General features: G+C 41.2%; 1 protein-coding gene across 4 annotated transcripts; it reads left to right on the top strand.

Moving 5' to 3' along the window:
* golga3 (golgin A3) lies at window positions 1–15,956 on the top strand. Of its 4 annotated transcripts, none has more exons than XM_085293315.1 (24): window positions 1–143; window positions 1,098–1,365; window positions 2,416–2,682; window positions 4,699–4,811; window positions 5,240–5,964; window positions 6,199–6,307; window positions 6,455–6,761; window positions 6,852–7,054; window positions 7,163–7,300; window positions 7,505–7,666; window positions 7,775–8,143; window positions 8,372–8,449; window positions 9,716–9,979; window positions 10,077–10,171; window positions 10,405–10,621; window positions 11,175–11,318; window positions 11,990–12,187; window positions 12,303–12,419; window positions 12,689–12,828; window positions 12,956–13,088; window positions 13,376–13,498; window positions 13,610–13,774; window positions 14,175–14,341; window positions 14,485–15,956. In XM_085293315.1, exons 2-24 carry the CDS (start codon window positions 1,197–1,199, stop codon window positions 14,672–14,674), a joined length of 4,593 nt encoding a protein of 1,530 aa, XP_085149441.1. In that variant the 5' UTR covers window positions 1–143; window positions 1,098–1,196; the 3' UTR covers window positions 14,675–15,956. The 4 variants fall into 4 exon arrangements, with proteins under 4 accessions (XP_085149441.1, XP_085149442.1, XP_085149440.1 ...); XM_085293316.1 differs by having other exon boundaries at window positions 1,086–1,365; window positions 2,416–2,556; XM_085293314.1 differs by having other exon boundaries at window positions 1,086–1,365.
* Window positions 15,957–16,221: the final 265 nt, after the last annotated feature.

Below are 16,221 nucleotides of genomic sequence, written 5' to 3'. Positions count from 1 at the left end.
TACACATAGACAATCAGTCAGTGACCCGACAAGCTTAGTTAGTTGTTTCAAATAATGTATTGTTTGAGCCCAGTGTTTCTAGTCGGACAGAAAAGGGACCGAAACTAAACAGCCACGTAGTAAAAGGCGAAGCTCGCAAGAAGGTGAGTATTTGTTGTATTTTGTAGCATTTATCTGTGATATATTTTATAATTTATACTAGGGTTTGTAACAAAGGTGAAGCCAGGTGTTTCGGCGAATGACTTTCAGAAAATGGTCCTATGAAGGCGTGAAGGCGATTCCAGGTTGTAGCAATTCTTAGCTTGACAGGTCCCGTGGCTAATTAGCACTCACGTTAGCTTCACTAGCTAGTGCTACCCACCTAAAGTTTAGTGCGTCTTTCTTGTCATTGCCAGTTTTATATGAAGTGAAATTATTCAGCCTAGTCGCTGGAAATATAGGGGCTTTACAGTAATGTTTGCCATCAACTGTCTTGCTTTTTTCCCCGAGATGCCGACTCCGAGTCTGAGTCTGAGTAGATGCTAGCACCCTAGCTACTAGCAGCAGTTGTAGCCGCTGTGCGTCCAGCGGCTGCACCAGTCTTTGCAGCACACCCTATGAGTCAATGGTTACCATTTATAGTAGGATACGATAATAATATAACATGTCACGCGGAAAGGCTTTGCAGAGTACTGCTGTCACTGTTTTTTAATCTTCGGAAAGGCTTACATGTAAATATCAACTGTGCTTAATAAGGCGTATCTCTGATAGGGTAGGTTGTACACATGCCCTCACAGATTTACTTCAGTGGTGCGTGGCTGACAAATAGGCGATAAGCCGGGGAAACCTTTGTTGCATTTGTTTTTAAAGTACACATAAATTATTGCAGAGTTAAGTTATATTTAACCTGAAAAATCCACTTACCAAAGTAGTTTGTTAGTATTTAATTATAGCTTATAAAAGCAGACTGTTGTTACGTAACCTTATTAGTGGGTAAAACAGATCCCTGGTGAGTCGCTACGGCTTCTTCTGTGTCGCATGTTGATCTTTCTCATGTGTCGTTAAAAGTTGTTATATATTTTCTCTCTTCTTGTATGTGCTTGGAGGTGCTCCTGTAGACTGACATGCTCTCAGCTAATCTGCCTCCTAAGAAGATGGCGTAGTGAGATGCCCTTTCAAGAAGTGCACCAGCAGTGCTGTGACTGTTACTTCTCTTAATGGAAGTGGATACTGAGCAGTCAGTGGCAGCCCAGATGGAGGCCAATACTTATCAAGAGGACCATGTTATAAAATCCAAAGAGGCTCAAGCCCATGCTGTGGAGCGTGAAACGACATTTAAAAAAGGGCTGGAAAACCCAAAGGATGCAAAGGGGGATATTCATAACGGTGAGTAAGCATGCTTTTCTGGAAAGGATCACTCATTCCTAGATTGTGAGGTCTCCAGTTCAAGTTCTGAAGTGTAATGGTGTCTCTTTTATCTAACACTATTTTGCCATGCATGACCTGTTTTGGTGGTTATGACGAGCCTCTCTAGGCCATCTGCAGCTCCATGTTGCACAGGCCTTTGAACAAGCATATTATATAGCTGAGCTAAATTCAAAATTTTCATCATCTGTTTACAGTGTTTCAGTTTGGGGGTTTTTGACAGAAAAAATGTGTACAGAATGTATCTAATTGTAACGTATGTAAGTGTACGAGTTTGAGGATACACATGAGACAAACTGGAAAAAGTAGCAGGAAGATTTTCTCACACAGTGCGTTACCCAGAAATACAAAAGCTTTACTGAAAAGTGTACAGAAATATTTTTGTAATTATATTTGGAAAAAGCATTTGAATATCTCATTTATTTTCTGTACATTTAAATATCCATAATTACATTAGCAACAAACAACATCATTAAAAAAAATTCTAACAAGATATTACGATTTTACCGCAAATAAACTCCTCTCAGCGGGACATTTCTGGGATGATTTCTTCGGTTTTGAATGACAGCTGCTTGGCAGACGTTCCCGCATTCTATTGCTGAAAATGAATCCCGTTTTCTCCATAACTACTTCAACCAGTGACAAGAGGACATAGAAAATGTCTGTCATGTAAAATGAACAAACCACTTCCACCGCTGACAGAAAATGGCACGTTTTGTCTGTAGTCTGTGGGTAACAAAGAAAATAATTTCCAGTCCCTTTAAATGTGTTTGTGTTGCAAGCTGAATCCCAGTTTTGCTCCTATAAGAGTAGATGCAGCTAGGAGGGATGCTTCAGTAACAATAGTGTTACATGAGTGTTTGTCGTTGCCTTGTGCACGTAAGCTATTGTTGCTTGACAAAGTTGTCTAGCCAGTTTGCCAAAAGAATCACATCCACTCAAACTAGTTCACAAGAATTTCTCATGACTAATTGTTGGATTCCTGAGGGCTTTCCCCCCTTCCTCTTTCAGGTCCTGTCAATTCAGATGTGATGCCAAATGGAAATGGACTGGCAGAGGGCTTTGATACTGCAGGGGACACCCTGCCTCTGACAGCTCCTCCCCAGAGCACCAGCTCCCCTGTCAACTCGCAGAACCGCGAGCCCTCCCCAGGTGTGGCTGCTTATCCACCCATGATGCTAGAGAAGTCTGAGGGGGCTAGTGCTGAGGTCACGGTTCACAAGAGTGATGCATTGCAGTCACTCAGACTCAGTATGCCTATGCAGGAGACTGAACTGTGTAAGCATAAATTTATGTGCAGTGAATGCCCCCTCTATAACCCTTTCTATTCTAACCTCCCGTTTTGATGTGGAGTGTTTTGGTCGTTGGCTCATGTACAAGTGTTTGCTTTAACTCCCCTGTCTGTGTGTTATCTGGACTGAAGGATTCAGTGAGGATTTCATTTAGCTGTTTGACTTTACCTCCTCCCAGAAACTCCCATAGCAGTCTTTTGTTTAACTAAAATTTTGTGTGGGTGCTTTTTTTTTTCTTTTTCTTTTTCAAGACACTATTTGAATTCACGGCTTTGTTTTGCTACTAATCGCTCTGATACATTATCTTTTACATGGTATTTTTAAAAATTGGCACCATTGCCTGATTCACAGTTATGAAAGCTTATATTTTTAAGCATGGCAATAACTGATTTTGTTTGCCTGCACATTATAACTCCTACAGAGAATCAAAATAACTCCACAGGAAAAACCCACATGAAGTATCTCTTAATTGTTGGTGAATACACAGCTCTAATTCAGTGTACATCTATTGCAGTGTTATAGCTGCGTACCTCTATACCAGGGGTCGGCAACCTGCGGCTCCTTAGTGCTTATACTGCGGCTCCGCGTGGTTTGGGAAAATAAATTAGGAGTATTTAGTTGAAGTGTAATTTATTTATGTTAGTTCTTTTTAACTTGTAGTTCTAAATTGGAAGATTGTTGTGATATTGAAATATAAAAATACAATTATATTTTATTATTTTTTCATCGCTCAAAATAAGCGTCACACTGGCGGAAGCCGGTGTACCCGCCGAAACGCCTGCATTTGCCGAGACTTTCAACCCCAGGTAGGCCAATTATTGATCTTTGGATCCACATTATGTCGGCAGCTCCACTGTGAACTATGTTACAAACAAACACCGCTCACGCCTCACAGACGACAGCTTACAGTCCTGCGTGAAGATGAATGTGACTTCTTAACAGCCCCGATTTGCAGGCGCTGTGCGCAGAGGTTCAGGAGCAGAAGTCCCGTTGTAAACATACCACGGCAGACCTGACGATGTTTGCATGAACACGCTTTTCAGCATCTCTTTATTGACCACTTTTCACACATGGTTGCTGTACGCACACAGCCGGCTGTAGCTTTGCAGCTCACAGCCCGACACACACCAACACAACAGCATAGAGAGCACAGACGTTAAGGCGGCGAGGCGTGATTGCGGGTGCTGCTCAGGTGCGTCCGCCTCCCCTACAGACCACGCCTTGCCACACACATTAACCAGGTAAAATACATATTCAGACATATTCAATTTTGCAAACATCTATTTTTAAAATTTTTTTAGCAGCATAGTTCTTTTATTTTTTAAAAGTCAGATCAAGGCTCCAAAAGCCCAAAGGCGATATAAGGGGGGCGGCTCACAACAGTTTTTGTTTGCTGGATCATTTTAGTTCAGCTTTCCTTTTGTTATATTTCTTTAAGAGTTCAAAATGTGTTAATAACGTCAATAAAATGTAATTTTCTCTGTAGCACTTCATGGATTTCAAAAGCAACACACCTTAGTTGTTCGCATAAAGGTAAAAAACAATATATACAGTGTTATCTTCATTTTAGATGTCAAAAAATATTTGCGGCTCCCGGTGTTTTCGTTTGCGTGGAAACCGGCTCCAAATGGCTCTTTGGGTGTGAAAGGTTGCTGACCCCTGCTCTATCCTATAGGACGCCTTTAATTTTATGGGTGTAACACGCAACAGTTATGTAACACCTGCTCTAAAAATGCCATTAATCCTTAAGTCAAGTGGCAAACCTTGACTTACTGCCCATGGCCAAGTATTAAAATAACTAAAATTTGAATAATTTGTTTACCATTGTCATTTGAGAACCAGGCTTCAAGCAGCTTCACTCACCACCATGCCAAATTCCAGCGTTTGCATTCGTGACATAACAGCCTGTTTAAATAATCTGCTTTGCTGTAGTTGGATAGTATATGTTAAGCGGTAGCATTTTTCTCTTTGTTTTAACATTCCTTGCCCTTCATCCTTTCAGCCAACCAGAAACCATCACTGGAGATGGAGAATGAGGAGAAGATTCGCCTAGAGGCTCGCCGGCGCCTGGAGGAGCAACTAAAACAGTACAGAGTGCAGAGACAGAAGGAGAGGGTGGGTGAATGCAAAGGGAAAATGATGTTTTTCTGGCAAAAATTATACACAGAAACATTGGCACCATGGTGAAGGAGCAAAGTTATATCACAATATTTACATGATAATGTCAGAGAAGCAGTCCTTGAACGTAATCTTAGGAGAGGTAGAGTGATGCACCAGCACAGTGTCACTTGTTTCTGCTGATTTACTTTTTCCTGCCTTTTCCTGTGAAATTAGTTTAACTTTTTGGCTATGTTTGTGACTGAGATTAGTAATTGTACAGTAATTACTGGACTTATTCTAAGTTCTTTTACTTGATGTGAATATAAATATTTACACATTTATTCGGTTATTTTTGCTGGACACTCATTTTACCAATTAAAGAATAGATGTCATTTTTTTCTTTTTGTTTCAAATACAACCTCTGATTCTCTCCTGTTTTTTAGTCTCATCGTACCACCACCAAGAGCAGACCATTCAGTACCCTGGATCCAGAACTTATGCTACATCCTGAGGCATTACCCCGGGCTAGTACTGTTGCCATGACCAAGGAGTATTCCTTCCTCAGGACCAGTGTCCCACGTGGTCCTAAACTTGGTAGCCTTGGAATTCCTCCTCCCAAAGAAAAGAAGTCCAGGTCACCTCGCCCTAACAAGATCCACTCCTTGGCTGATTACAAGTCTCCTGAGAATGGTGGTGGTGGTGGTGGTGGTGGAGGAGGAGGAGGCATAAAGGCAGCAGACATAAGCTCTGTCAACTCCACTATTAGCTCTGTGTCCACACTGTCTGAGATCAGTGTGACGTCAGAGTGCGGTACTTCTGAGACAGAGGCACAGTCCGGTGCTCCCCTCCACGTCCGGGACAGTGTGTCAGAAATTGATGGCAGTGAATCAGGGGTAAGGCCCGGGAATGATGGCAACGACAGTGACAGCTCTTCCTACAGCAGCGTGTCTACCAGGGGAACCTACGGTGTGCTCTCTGCAGCAGTGGAGAGGCAGCAGGGGCCATACACAGTAGATGGACGCGAGATCGCCCCTGAGGCCATGGGTCAGTTCCCTTCCCTTCAGGAGGTTCTGCAAGCAGCCACTGAAGAGCAACACTTCCTGGAGCTGGAGCAGGAAAGAGAAGGGACAGCAGAGCCTCGTAGCCGCAGGGACAGCTTCTCCAGCAGGTGACGATTTCTTACAAGAAAGGCAAATCAATAAATGTTTGAATTTATTATTTGAGTAGTGAGGTTGGTAAAATATTAGTGCAGTTGTGGTTACTGTGTATTTTCACAGACTGAGTATATGAGGGAACCTGAAAATTTTCATTTTGGAAAAAGATTGATATGTATAATCTTTTGTTGAACCTCTCAACTCATTTGTTTGATCGTATTCACTGAGGTTGTTTAAATTTGTTTTAGTGTTTCTTTGGAGAGTTCTGTGATGGGTCATGATGAAGTGCTCCAAGTGTTGAAAGAGAAAATGAGGCTTGAGGGCCAGCTGGAATCCTTGTCATCTGAGGCCAATCAGGTAATGCAAACCATCAGTAATATTTTATTTATTTTTTATTTTTTTGGTCTTCAGTTCCTAATATAACCTTGTGGGCGACCAATATTATACAAGTACACACTGAAAATAATCGGGCTACATGCTATAACCACCTGCCCTGTTTTCTAGGCTCTCAAGGAGAAGACAGAGCTTCAGGCCCAGCTTGCTACAGTGAATGCACAGCTGCAGGCTAAAATGGAGGAGGCTCAAGTCAGCAAGGAGAAGCAGAGTGCCCTCACTACAGAGGTTGGCACACTACGGCAAAGCTGTAGCCAGCTAGAGAAGGCTATGGTAGAGCTCCAGAGCAGTCTAGAGAACAAGAATGCCAGTCTGGCTTCTCTAAGCAATGATCTAAAGGTTGCTGAAGACCAGTACAACAGGCTGATGGGGAAGGTGGAGGAGATGCAAAACGCTGTAACCTCAAGGGACAATACAGGTGAGTGATGGAGACTCAAATGGCTGAGTGTATATATTCACCTCCACCTCATATTTTTCAATTTTATGTTTTGATCCTGCGCTTTTGCAGTTCAGGAGTTGCGTCAGCAGATGGGTGGTCTTCAGAGTCAGCTTCAACAGGTGCAGCTGGAGCGCAGTACCCTACAGAGCCGACTGAAGACCTCCCAGGCCGAGATCGATTCACTTCAGCAGGTCAGACAGTGGTACCAGCAGCAGCTAGCTCTGGCCCAGGAGGCAAGAGTGCGTCTGCAAAGTGAAATGGCCAACATGCAGGTAAGTTTAATGCCCGTGCAGTTGGCTTTAATGTCACGGCTTGGCATTAGTTGTCATGCAGGAGACATAACTATTGACATGTCTGGTTCTGTTTGTTTTTTTTTATAGGCTGGACAGATGACTCAGATTGGTGTTCTGGAGCATCTGAAGCTGGAAAATGTGACACTGTCACATCAACTCACTGAGACCCAGCACCGCTCCATCAAAGAAAAAGAACGCATCGCTGTACAGCTACAGAGCATTGAGGTATTTTCCAGCTTCAGGTTTAAATCTAAAGTCAAAACAAACTACACGTTAACTTTGTTATTTAGCCAAGGGAATTAAATAAAACCAATCAAAATATTAAAAAAAAAAAATCACAGGAATTGCAGTAAAATGTACTTTTAACCGTTTGTGTATCTCGACTATATTTGAACATTGTTTAAAGTGCTTTTACTCTCTGTAATGTAGGCCGACATGCTGACCCAAGAAGCTGCTTACAAGCAGATCCAGGATGCAAAGAGCATGGTGGAAGATGACCTGCAGCACAAGCTGGACGAGTATGAAGAAGAGCGAGAACGGTTAATAAAGCTTGCCAACACAGCCAGCACCCTGGAAAGAGAACTAGAGCAGGTAGTCATGCCAAATGTAACCGTGACTTATTTGTCACCCTGCATGTGCAATAAAACTCTTAGACGTAATTCTTCATTTGTAAACTCTGCTCTTAATGTTCTGTCTTAGGTAAAGCTGACCCTTTCCCAGAAGGATGCACAGCTGCAGACACTTCAGAAGGAACATCTGGAGCTGATGCGCCAGCTGACAACCACTCAGGAGAACTTGCACACCAAAGAGCAGTCCATCAACCAGCTAGAGGCCCGATACCAGGAGCTGGAGGCCCAGCTGGCTGAGCTGCAGACAGAAAGCACTGCCAAGGATGACAACATCCAGTACCTCCAGAACGAGAAGATTGTCCTTGAGGTAGCACTGCAGGCAGCCCGAGCAGACAAGAGCCAACTTGATGAGAGTGCTGAGAGGCTTGGCGAGGATGTTCTGGTGGCCTCAGATGTCTTGGATCAACTACGACAGGAAGTCCAAGTCAAAGCCAATCAGGTATGAGACAGAAGATGTGTTGAGGTAGAGTTAATTTATTTTACATTTACCTAAAATGTTTTTTGCAGTTTGGAAATGTTTGCAATAGGTCAAAAAGGCTTGTTTTTGTGCCTGAAGAATGAGGATTTACCCCCTTCTCTTCAGTGTAGTTAATATTAATTTAAACAAAACTCAAGTAGCATTGATACAACTTATAGTGAGTAATGAAACAATTGTATTATGTTACAGATTGAAACTTTACAACAAGAAAATAATTCCCTGAAGAAGCAAGCTCAGAAATTTAAGGAGCAGTTCCTGCAACAAAAGGTAAGACGCCTTCATAGCTTTTACATGACATTATATGCTGCCTGCAGCAACTCAGAAAGACTTCATGTACATTTATAAGCCACTTGTCAGAGTGACTCCCAGCTGGCTAAGGCTGTGGCTGCCGTGGGAGTATGTATTGTAGAGCCAGATGGCAGACACATTCTCTGGAGGAGAGCGGTGCTGACACGCCTCACTGGATTGAGCATTGTCCAAGGCTGCTTTATTTTGCATTGACAGACTGTCATGAAAAGGGTGGAGTTAGCTGACAGAATGACAGACTCATGCACTGCATTGTGTGCCTTTCAAGATTTGAGTTATTGTAGGCCCTCTTTATATGCATGCATTAACATCTTGGTCCATCAAATAGTAATTGAACTGTTTTGAGCAACACATGACAACCAAGTAAGTTTTTGTGAAAATGTCTCTATTATCAATAAACTAATCCTGAATGACTGAACTTTGTACCCTATTGCTAAGGATGAGCCCATCCACCCTTCGGAGAAAGCTAATTTCCGCCATTTGTATCCACGATCTCATTCTGTCTCCTTAAAGAACCAGCAATAATAGTGTTAACCAAACGATCTGATTAACGGATTTATGGCGTTTCTCAACAACATTTAGGACACAAGAATTTACCAGCATTGGGTATCAATTAAAATTTTAACAATTAGATTAAATGACTGGTAAGTCTGTTACCGACTACTGACAGCAGCGACTATTAGTCGACTAGTCGTGCACATCCCTAATTTTAAACATGTACAGGATAAAAGTAAGCAAATATGGTATTTGTTGTCAATTTGTTAAAAAGCAATGTGCATTTAGTAGCACTTTAAAAAAAAAATCAGCAAGTTCAGTCTTAGAGAGATTTTTCATTTTCATGTTTTTCTTGCTAATTCATAAATGGCACAACAGACTTGTGTCCTCTCATTAAAAGGTTAGAATTATATTTGCCATCTTATAGGTTTTACAATGGTTCACTATAGCCATTTTCATTGGTGGACTGTGTTCATGTTTGGCCTGCAAAAATAAAGCTTATCCACTCCTCTATGAATAGACGGCATCAGTGAATTAAATCTCTCTCAAACCCTGGAGATGATGCAGCCCTGTCTCCTGCAGTGCTGTCAGTTCTTGTTTTTTCCCTGCTGTGTCAGTCAAGGCAAATATGAGTGAGACTACTTGCACATCTCCAAAGGAGCAAATGCCTCATAAGTATTTTGTTCCACTTTAAACCTTTTACTGGGGTTAAAAATGCCATTTACCTCACAGGTGATGGTGGAAGCATACCGCAGGGATGCCAGCTCCAAAGACCAGCTGATCAGTGAGCTCAAGTCCACCAAAAAGCGTCTATTGATGGAGGTGAAGGATCTGAAGCAGGAGCTACTGGCTGCTCAGGGGGAGAAGCAGAAGGCAGAGCTGGAGCAGACCCGGCTGCAAAAGGAAGTGGTGAGAGTGCAGGAGCAGATGAGTAACATGGAGGCCCATCTGCAAACCATTCAGAATGAAAGGGATCAGCTCGAAACCCAGATTCAGGTACTGTTTGTCTGATATTTGCTCATGGCATTACAGTATTATATAATAAAGAAAATATTATATTAACCTTGGGTGTTTTTTTTCCCCCCCAATGCAGTCTCTACAGTTTGATCAGAGCCAGCTAGCAGCAGTGACACAGGAGAATGAAGGTCTAAGGAAACAGGTGGAGCAAATGGAGGCTGAAGCCAAGAAGTGAGTCATGTGGTCCCACAGTGATGATTTGGCCCATGATGCCCCTCTTTGTAGTCATTTGGTATTTATAAATAGAAATAAGGGGTAATGCCTAAACGCCTCATAGAAATAAAAGTTTGTATGTGTGATTTTTCTTTTTTTTTAAATCCTCCTCAGAAATTCTGTGTTTGTTATATCAGGAATTAAAATACATTTTTATTTATTTTTTTCCATTCATATGTTCTTTGAAATAGAGCCATCACTGAACAGAAGGTGCGTGTGAAGAAGCTGGGAACAGATTTGACCAGCGCTCAGAAGGAGATGAAGGCCAAACACAAGGCCTACGAGAACGCCGTGGGCATCCTGAGCAGGAGGCTCCAAGAGGCTCTGACTGACAAGGAGACGGCTGAGGAGGAGCTGGCTAAATTGAAGGCCCAGGTATCAGATGAAGGGAACAGCCAGGCCTTGCAGGTAATGAGCACTTCTTTTAAAGCTTCAAGCTGCAACATCTATTTAAAGAGTTTCAAGCATTAGAAGAAGTATCACTGTTAGAAAGCTATACCTGCTCTTATTTATTTAGTTTGTATCACAATAAATAAAATGGGTGCATTAACTCCTACAGACATGTGTTACTGTCTGTACACCTCGTGTATGATGGACAGCGCTTACATAGGTGGTAGGGATCATGTTAAAGTATGAGTCATCTGTCTTTCTCTCTAGTCCCTTTGTGCACTACTCAACTCTCAAATGTGCATTAACCTTGGTAACGCCAGGTTTATGCATTGCAACCATGTTGTAACAGCCCTCTCTACAGCTTCATTACATTTGCTAAAGTTAGTGTTAAAAATATCATCTGATTCTGAATGCGTGAGGTTTTTATTTTATTTTGACAGATTTTTTTATATGGATTGACCCGTATTCTTGTCATTTGTTACCATTTCTTGTCAGAAGGTTGTATGCCCCTGCATCGTGAATATAACTGTAGCTGTTGGCTAACTCAAACATTTATTTATTTGTCATACAGAAGAAGATTGAGACTCTACAGGCTGAACTGCAGGCTGTTACCAACAGCAAAGCTATGCTAGAGAAGGAACTTCAAGAAGTGATCACCCTAACGTCCACAGAGCTGGAAGAATACCAGGAGAAGGTTCTGGAGCTTGAAGATGAGGTAAACTTTGTTAATCTTTCATCTTATAGCTCATATACTTTTTTTTTTCTCAGTTCAAACCTCTTTTTAGCCCCTTTCAGACATGCTTTTCTCTGTTAATCTCATGGCATCTTCCAGCTATCAACGTGTCTCCCCAGAATCTTGAGATGGGCATTTCACTAAAAGATCGTACGCTTTGGAGAACCAACCAAAAGGCAACAATACAAAACAGAAAAAAAGTCTTCGAGTGACACACTCTCCTGCTGTCCAATCTACTTGTGACAAACATGATTAATATACAAAAGAATAAATAAAATATACGTATGTTAAGATTTCAAGAACAGCAATCTTAAAGTATAAAATGCATTAAGACAATGTCACTTCATGTTCTGTCAATTTTTTTGCTAACACCGTGGCTTTTGTTGATGTGGGAATCATATAATGAAGACTTAAGGAAGATTATTGTAAAACGGGCTTACGTATGAATACCAGAATGCAATCACTGATAATAGACTGATAGGTTAGGTGTCCCAGAGCTTAGTTGGTTCATGAAAAAAGAAATAATTTCATGAACTTTTTCATCAATAATACAACTGTATGAGCAGTTTATTTGCACTTCTGAAATTATTCAGTTCATATGTTTTGTTTTGTTGTTTAGTTTTTTGTATCAATGACATGTATTGCTTCCACAGCTTCAAGAATCGCGCTGCTTCAAGAAGCGGATCCGAAAGTTAGAAGATGCCAACAAGAAATTGGCACTTGAGCTGGAACACGAAAAAGGAAAACTGGCCGGATTAGCTCAGTCCCACAATGCACTGCGGGAGCATGCCAACATTCTGGAGTCGGCCTTAGCAAAGAGGGAGGCAGATCTTGTCCAGCTCAATTTGCAGGTAAGAAAAAAAAAGGATTGCATCTAATAATATAGATGTGGGTTTTGTTTTTATTATCCTGGTGACACAAAGTATCATATTACCTGTAGACTAAACTAGAAAAGTGGGGTTTCAGGTTCAAGCTGTTCTGAAGCGTAAAGAGGAGGAGGACCAGCAGATGAAGCAGATGGTACAAAGTCTACAGCTGGCCTTGGAAAAAGAGAAGACCAAAGTCATGGACCTGAAAGAACAGGTAAGACTTCTGTGCTGCATATTAGGCTAAATTATGATTTCCTTCTCTTTAAGCTGAAGCACAACCTCAAAATAACTCCTATTAAAGTATTTTGGGAGTTAAATACTTTTTGTTTTGACACAAGACACAGCAAGAACCTGCTTACAATCTATAAATCGAACTGATAAACTGTCACATGCCTAGCTCAGTACGTTCTCCTTTTTGACACCAAATTGGGAGTAGTGTGGTCTTTGGAGTTCCCATATTGTTTTATGCAATGTTTCCTTTAGGTGGCAGCAGCAAAGGCTGAGGCAGCCCACAATAGACGGCACTACAGGGCAGCCATGCTGGAGCTGTCAGAGATCAAGAAGGACTTGCAGTCCAAAGAGGACCTGGTTAAAGCTCTGCAGAAAGAAGCCCACAAACTACAGTGCGTGCATTTGCCTGATTAAAGAATACTGTGACTTCAGGAAAATTTTAATGATTTCTAATCTAATACTGTGTTACATAACCTATAGTAATTGACGATTTTATAAGCTGCTTAACAAACTCTGCAGGGCTCAGGATGAGCAGCACGCTCAGGAGGTTGCCAGGTTCCAAGAGGAGCTGGCTGAGGCTCACTCCCAGCTCCAGATCCTCCGGAAACAACTGGACGATGAACTGGCAAAGCAGCCGCTCACTAACCAAGAGGCAAGTACTCGTTTTGGGTTACTTTACCTGTTAGTTGGGCTACATTTGTATTCTAACCAACAGAAGTCAGTTTGGGAAAAAAAATTTTTTTTGTTGTGTGACTGTTGTAATATTTGATACTGATTAGCTGAATTGATTCGAATACAACACTTGGGGTTATGTAGTCCTTATTTCCTATAAACATTTCAGTGTTGCAGTTCGTTAAAACCTGTTTTAGTCTCCTTCCAATTTACTGTTGGAGATCACCTCTCAATAACACTGACATCTAACACTGGCTGCTGGTTCAGGTTGAAGATTTGAAGTGGGAGGTGGAGCAAAGGCAGAGGGAGATTGAAGCTCAGAAACAGCAGGTGGAGATGATGGAGCAGTGCCACCACAGGGAGCTCGACAACCTACAGACAGCTCTGCAGGCAAGCTTTGACCTGATTATACAGTATAGGCACAGTGTCTCATGTTTCCATGTTTCTGTCATTTATGCCTCTTTCAAACCATTTACTGGTAAAATAAAATGTCTGACTCAGAATATTAAAGTGGAGCTGGAGTCGGTACAGGAGGAGCTGAGCAGCACTAGGAAGGACAAGTTTATGCTGCAGGCCAAAGTGGGTGAGCTGAGAAACAGCATGAAGACAGTCCTGCTTCAAAACCAGCAACTCAAACAGGACTTCAAACAGAGTCGTCTAAGGAAGGTGAGGCAACTTTTCATGCCGTGAACGGTTGTGTTATGTGACGTGTTTAGTGCTTTCTTAGTTCCTAGCTGTGAGATCATTTAAACTTCAGGAGTCCACTAAATAATGTACAGTAAAGTATTAACTGCTGCATGTGATTATTATGGTTTCTCCCTCTGCGAGAGTCTCGTCATGAGAGGTTGTTGTTAAAAAGATTAAAACCGAAGCAAATAAAACGTATGTTAATATTTCATATGGGTGCAACTAGCAATGGCTAATATGTTGTCATTTAGCTGGGTGTGCCCATTACTTTCTACAGTATGAGTAATGAAGGCATTCTGTCTTTTACAGAGATGTAAAGGTCAGTACTGCAAGTATAATGCCATATAAAAATAATGTGTTGTTGTTGTTGTTGGAGCAGCAGCGCATGGAACTGAAAAGTGACGGGAACCCATCCACCCCAGTAACGCCAGTTAAGATCCCAGACTGCCCAGTGCCTGCCTCCCTACTGGATGAGTTGCTGAAGCCTTCGACTTCTGTCAACAAGGAGCCACTGAACAATCTCCACAACTGTCTACGACAGCTCAAGTAAGATCTTTTTTCTGTGTGAATGATTTGGTTAAACATTATCAGCAAACCGACATGAAACTTTTTTTTTTGTAGTGCTGGGCAGTTATTCAAACGCCAGAACTGATGTAACAGTTTTTTTCTGTTGTTTTTTTCCCTTTCAGGGAGGAGATGGACAGCCTCCAAAGGCAGATGGAGGAACACACAGTAACAGTACATGAGTCAATGAGCTCATGGACAAACGCAGAGGAAGGACTGGATCAACTGAGGCTTCAAAACAACATCTCCAACTCAACAGAGCTAAACAACATGGAGGTGGAAAATAACAACCATGGGGAACAGCAGCAATCATAACTAAAGAACTTTTTTCTCAGGCCAATAGAGGGAGAGTGGAGTTTTATCCACCAAGGCACTTTTTAGCCCCTTACACCCTTTCTCTTTTAACAATTGCTGCCAACATTTGGCATTTCTCCCATCGGCACAGAGGTGCATTCGCAGAGTAATACTTTACATACCATAGCTTTATTCTTTCTTCTTTATTTGATGGTTGTTTTATTTGTGTTACGCCTTTGTCACATTTATTTATTTAGAGTTGAGAGATTACAACTTTTTGTTCCATGCTTCTTTTCCCCGTCTATACAAATCTTTCAGGCCATAATTTTTTTTCCCGTCTCCTTGTTAGTTTAGCATTTTTCCTCACAAAAATTGGCTACTATCCACGTAATGTTAGATCAGTGGCATTCATGCTGCTTAATGATGACTGGCTTCATTTAAAGAAGTGTTTTCAGCGACAGAAACAAACCACGAGGCCGCCTAAAGGCTGGCTACCACATGTTCTTCCATTTATGTGTGCCTGTCTATGAGTGAAGTCATTCGTCTATGAAAAAACTGACATGGTTAAACAGGCAGCCTGTGTTAAAACTTTATCACTCCTGTTCATCAACTTTAAAAATTCACGCACAGTTGTAGTCAGTTATTTTGTATTGCCTCATGTTAAGATGCAGTGTTTAATATGTTTGCTGTGTCACCCTGGGTTCTTAAACTCTAAAAAACAACAAAAAAAACAACAACGTTAATATCAGTTTGTCTAGCATGGACGGCAGTAATTTGTACGCAAAAAAAAAAAGCCTTAAGCAGTCTTTAATATGGTATAAAGGACTAATTTGTTTGGGTGAATATATTTCTGCTGAGGTTGTGTGCAAGATGTCACTTGTTATATTGTATATATGTGTGACTGCTTACTTAAAACCAGTTTATTGTAAAATATGTGGATTACATCAACTGACATTGCACACTTGATCAAAACTGGACTGACCGAGGGGTAAAGTTGTAAGATGAAACAACAAAAAAAAAAAAACTTCTAATAACAGTAAGTGCAATCAGATGTGTTCAGTTTCTGTTACAGTTAATACATTAAGTTTGTATTTACAAAAAAATGAATACCCCTGAATCACTTTTTTTCTGTTTCATGGGTAATGGGATAAGTTAATTGTTGTTTCCAGAGGTTAATATATTATGTACATGTCCTTTTTTTGTACGATTGTTTATTCATCTTAATTGATAGTGTAAAGAAAAATGGAATCTAATGCAAACCATAAATTGGATAACAATAATAATTCTGCTGCAGCTGCACTAACATTTCAGTATAGAGTGGTTGTTGGATGATACAGTAGCTTTCTGCATGCAGTTGTGCTGCAGCTGCTGTGCTGATGCTCATTCCCACACTAAATGCTTAGGCAAATACCATGTTATGCTGATGAATTTCCAAAGGGACGATGCTTGGAGAATGCTTATTGAGATGAAGCAAATAACACAAAACATTAAACATGTTGATATACTGTGTTCCCATATGTTTTTGGACCGTGTTCTCTATTGCTTACAGCTTTTTGTTATATATATAT

The sequence above is a fragment of the Mchenga conophoros genome, linkage group LG12 (genome assembly GCF_057382185.1).
Source record: "Mchenga conophoros isolate Kocher_MC1m ecotype Shallow Benthic linkage group LG12, M_conophoros_male_GT1.1, whole genome shotgun sequence".
NCBI classification, from domain to species: Eukaryota; Metazoa; Chordata; class Actinopteri; order Cichliformes; family Cichlidae; genus Mchenga; species Mchenga conophoros.
Note: the sequence above shows the minus strand (reverse complement) of the source record. Positions and strands in the feature narration are given on the sequence as shown.

Bases quoted from the DNA above. Each gene is read 5' to 3' on its own strand.
- golga3 (XM_085293315.1), top strand. From the start codon at position 1,197: ATGGAAGTGGATACTGAGCAGTCAGTGGCAGCCCAGATGGAGGCCAAT. The intron at 8,144-8,371 runs GTATGAGACAGA...ATTATGTTACAG, and splicing joins TCCAAGTCAAAGCCAATCAG to ATTGAAACTTTACAACAAGA. The intron at 13,499-13,609 runs GCAAGCTTTGAC...TGTCTGACTCAG, and splicing joins ACCTACAGACAGCTCTGCAG to AATATTAAAGTGGAGCTGGA.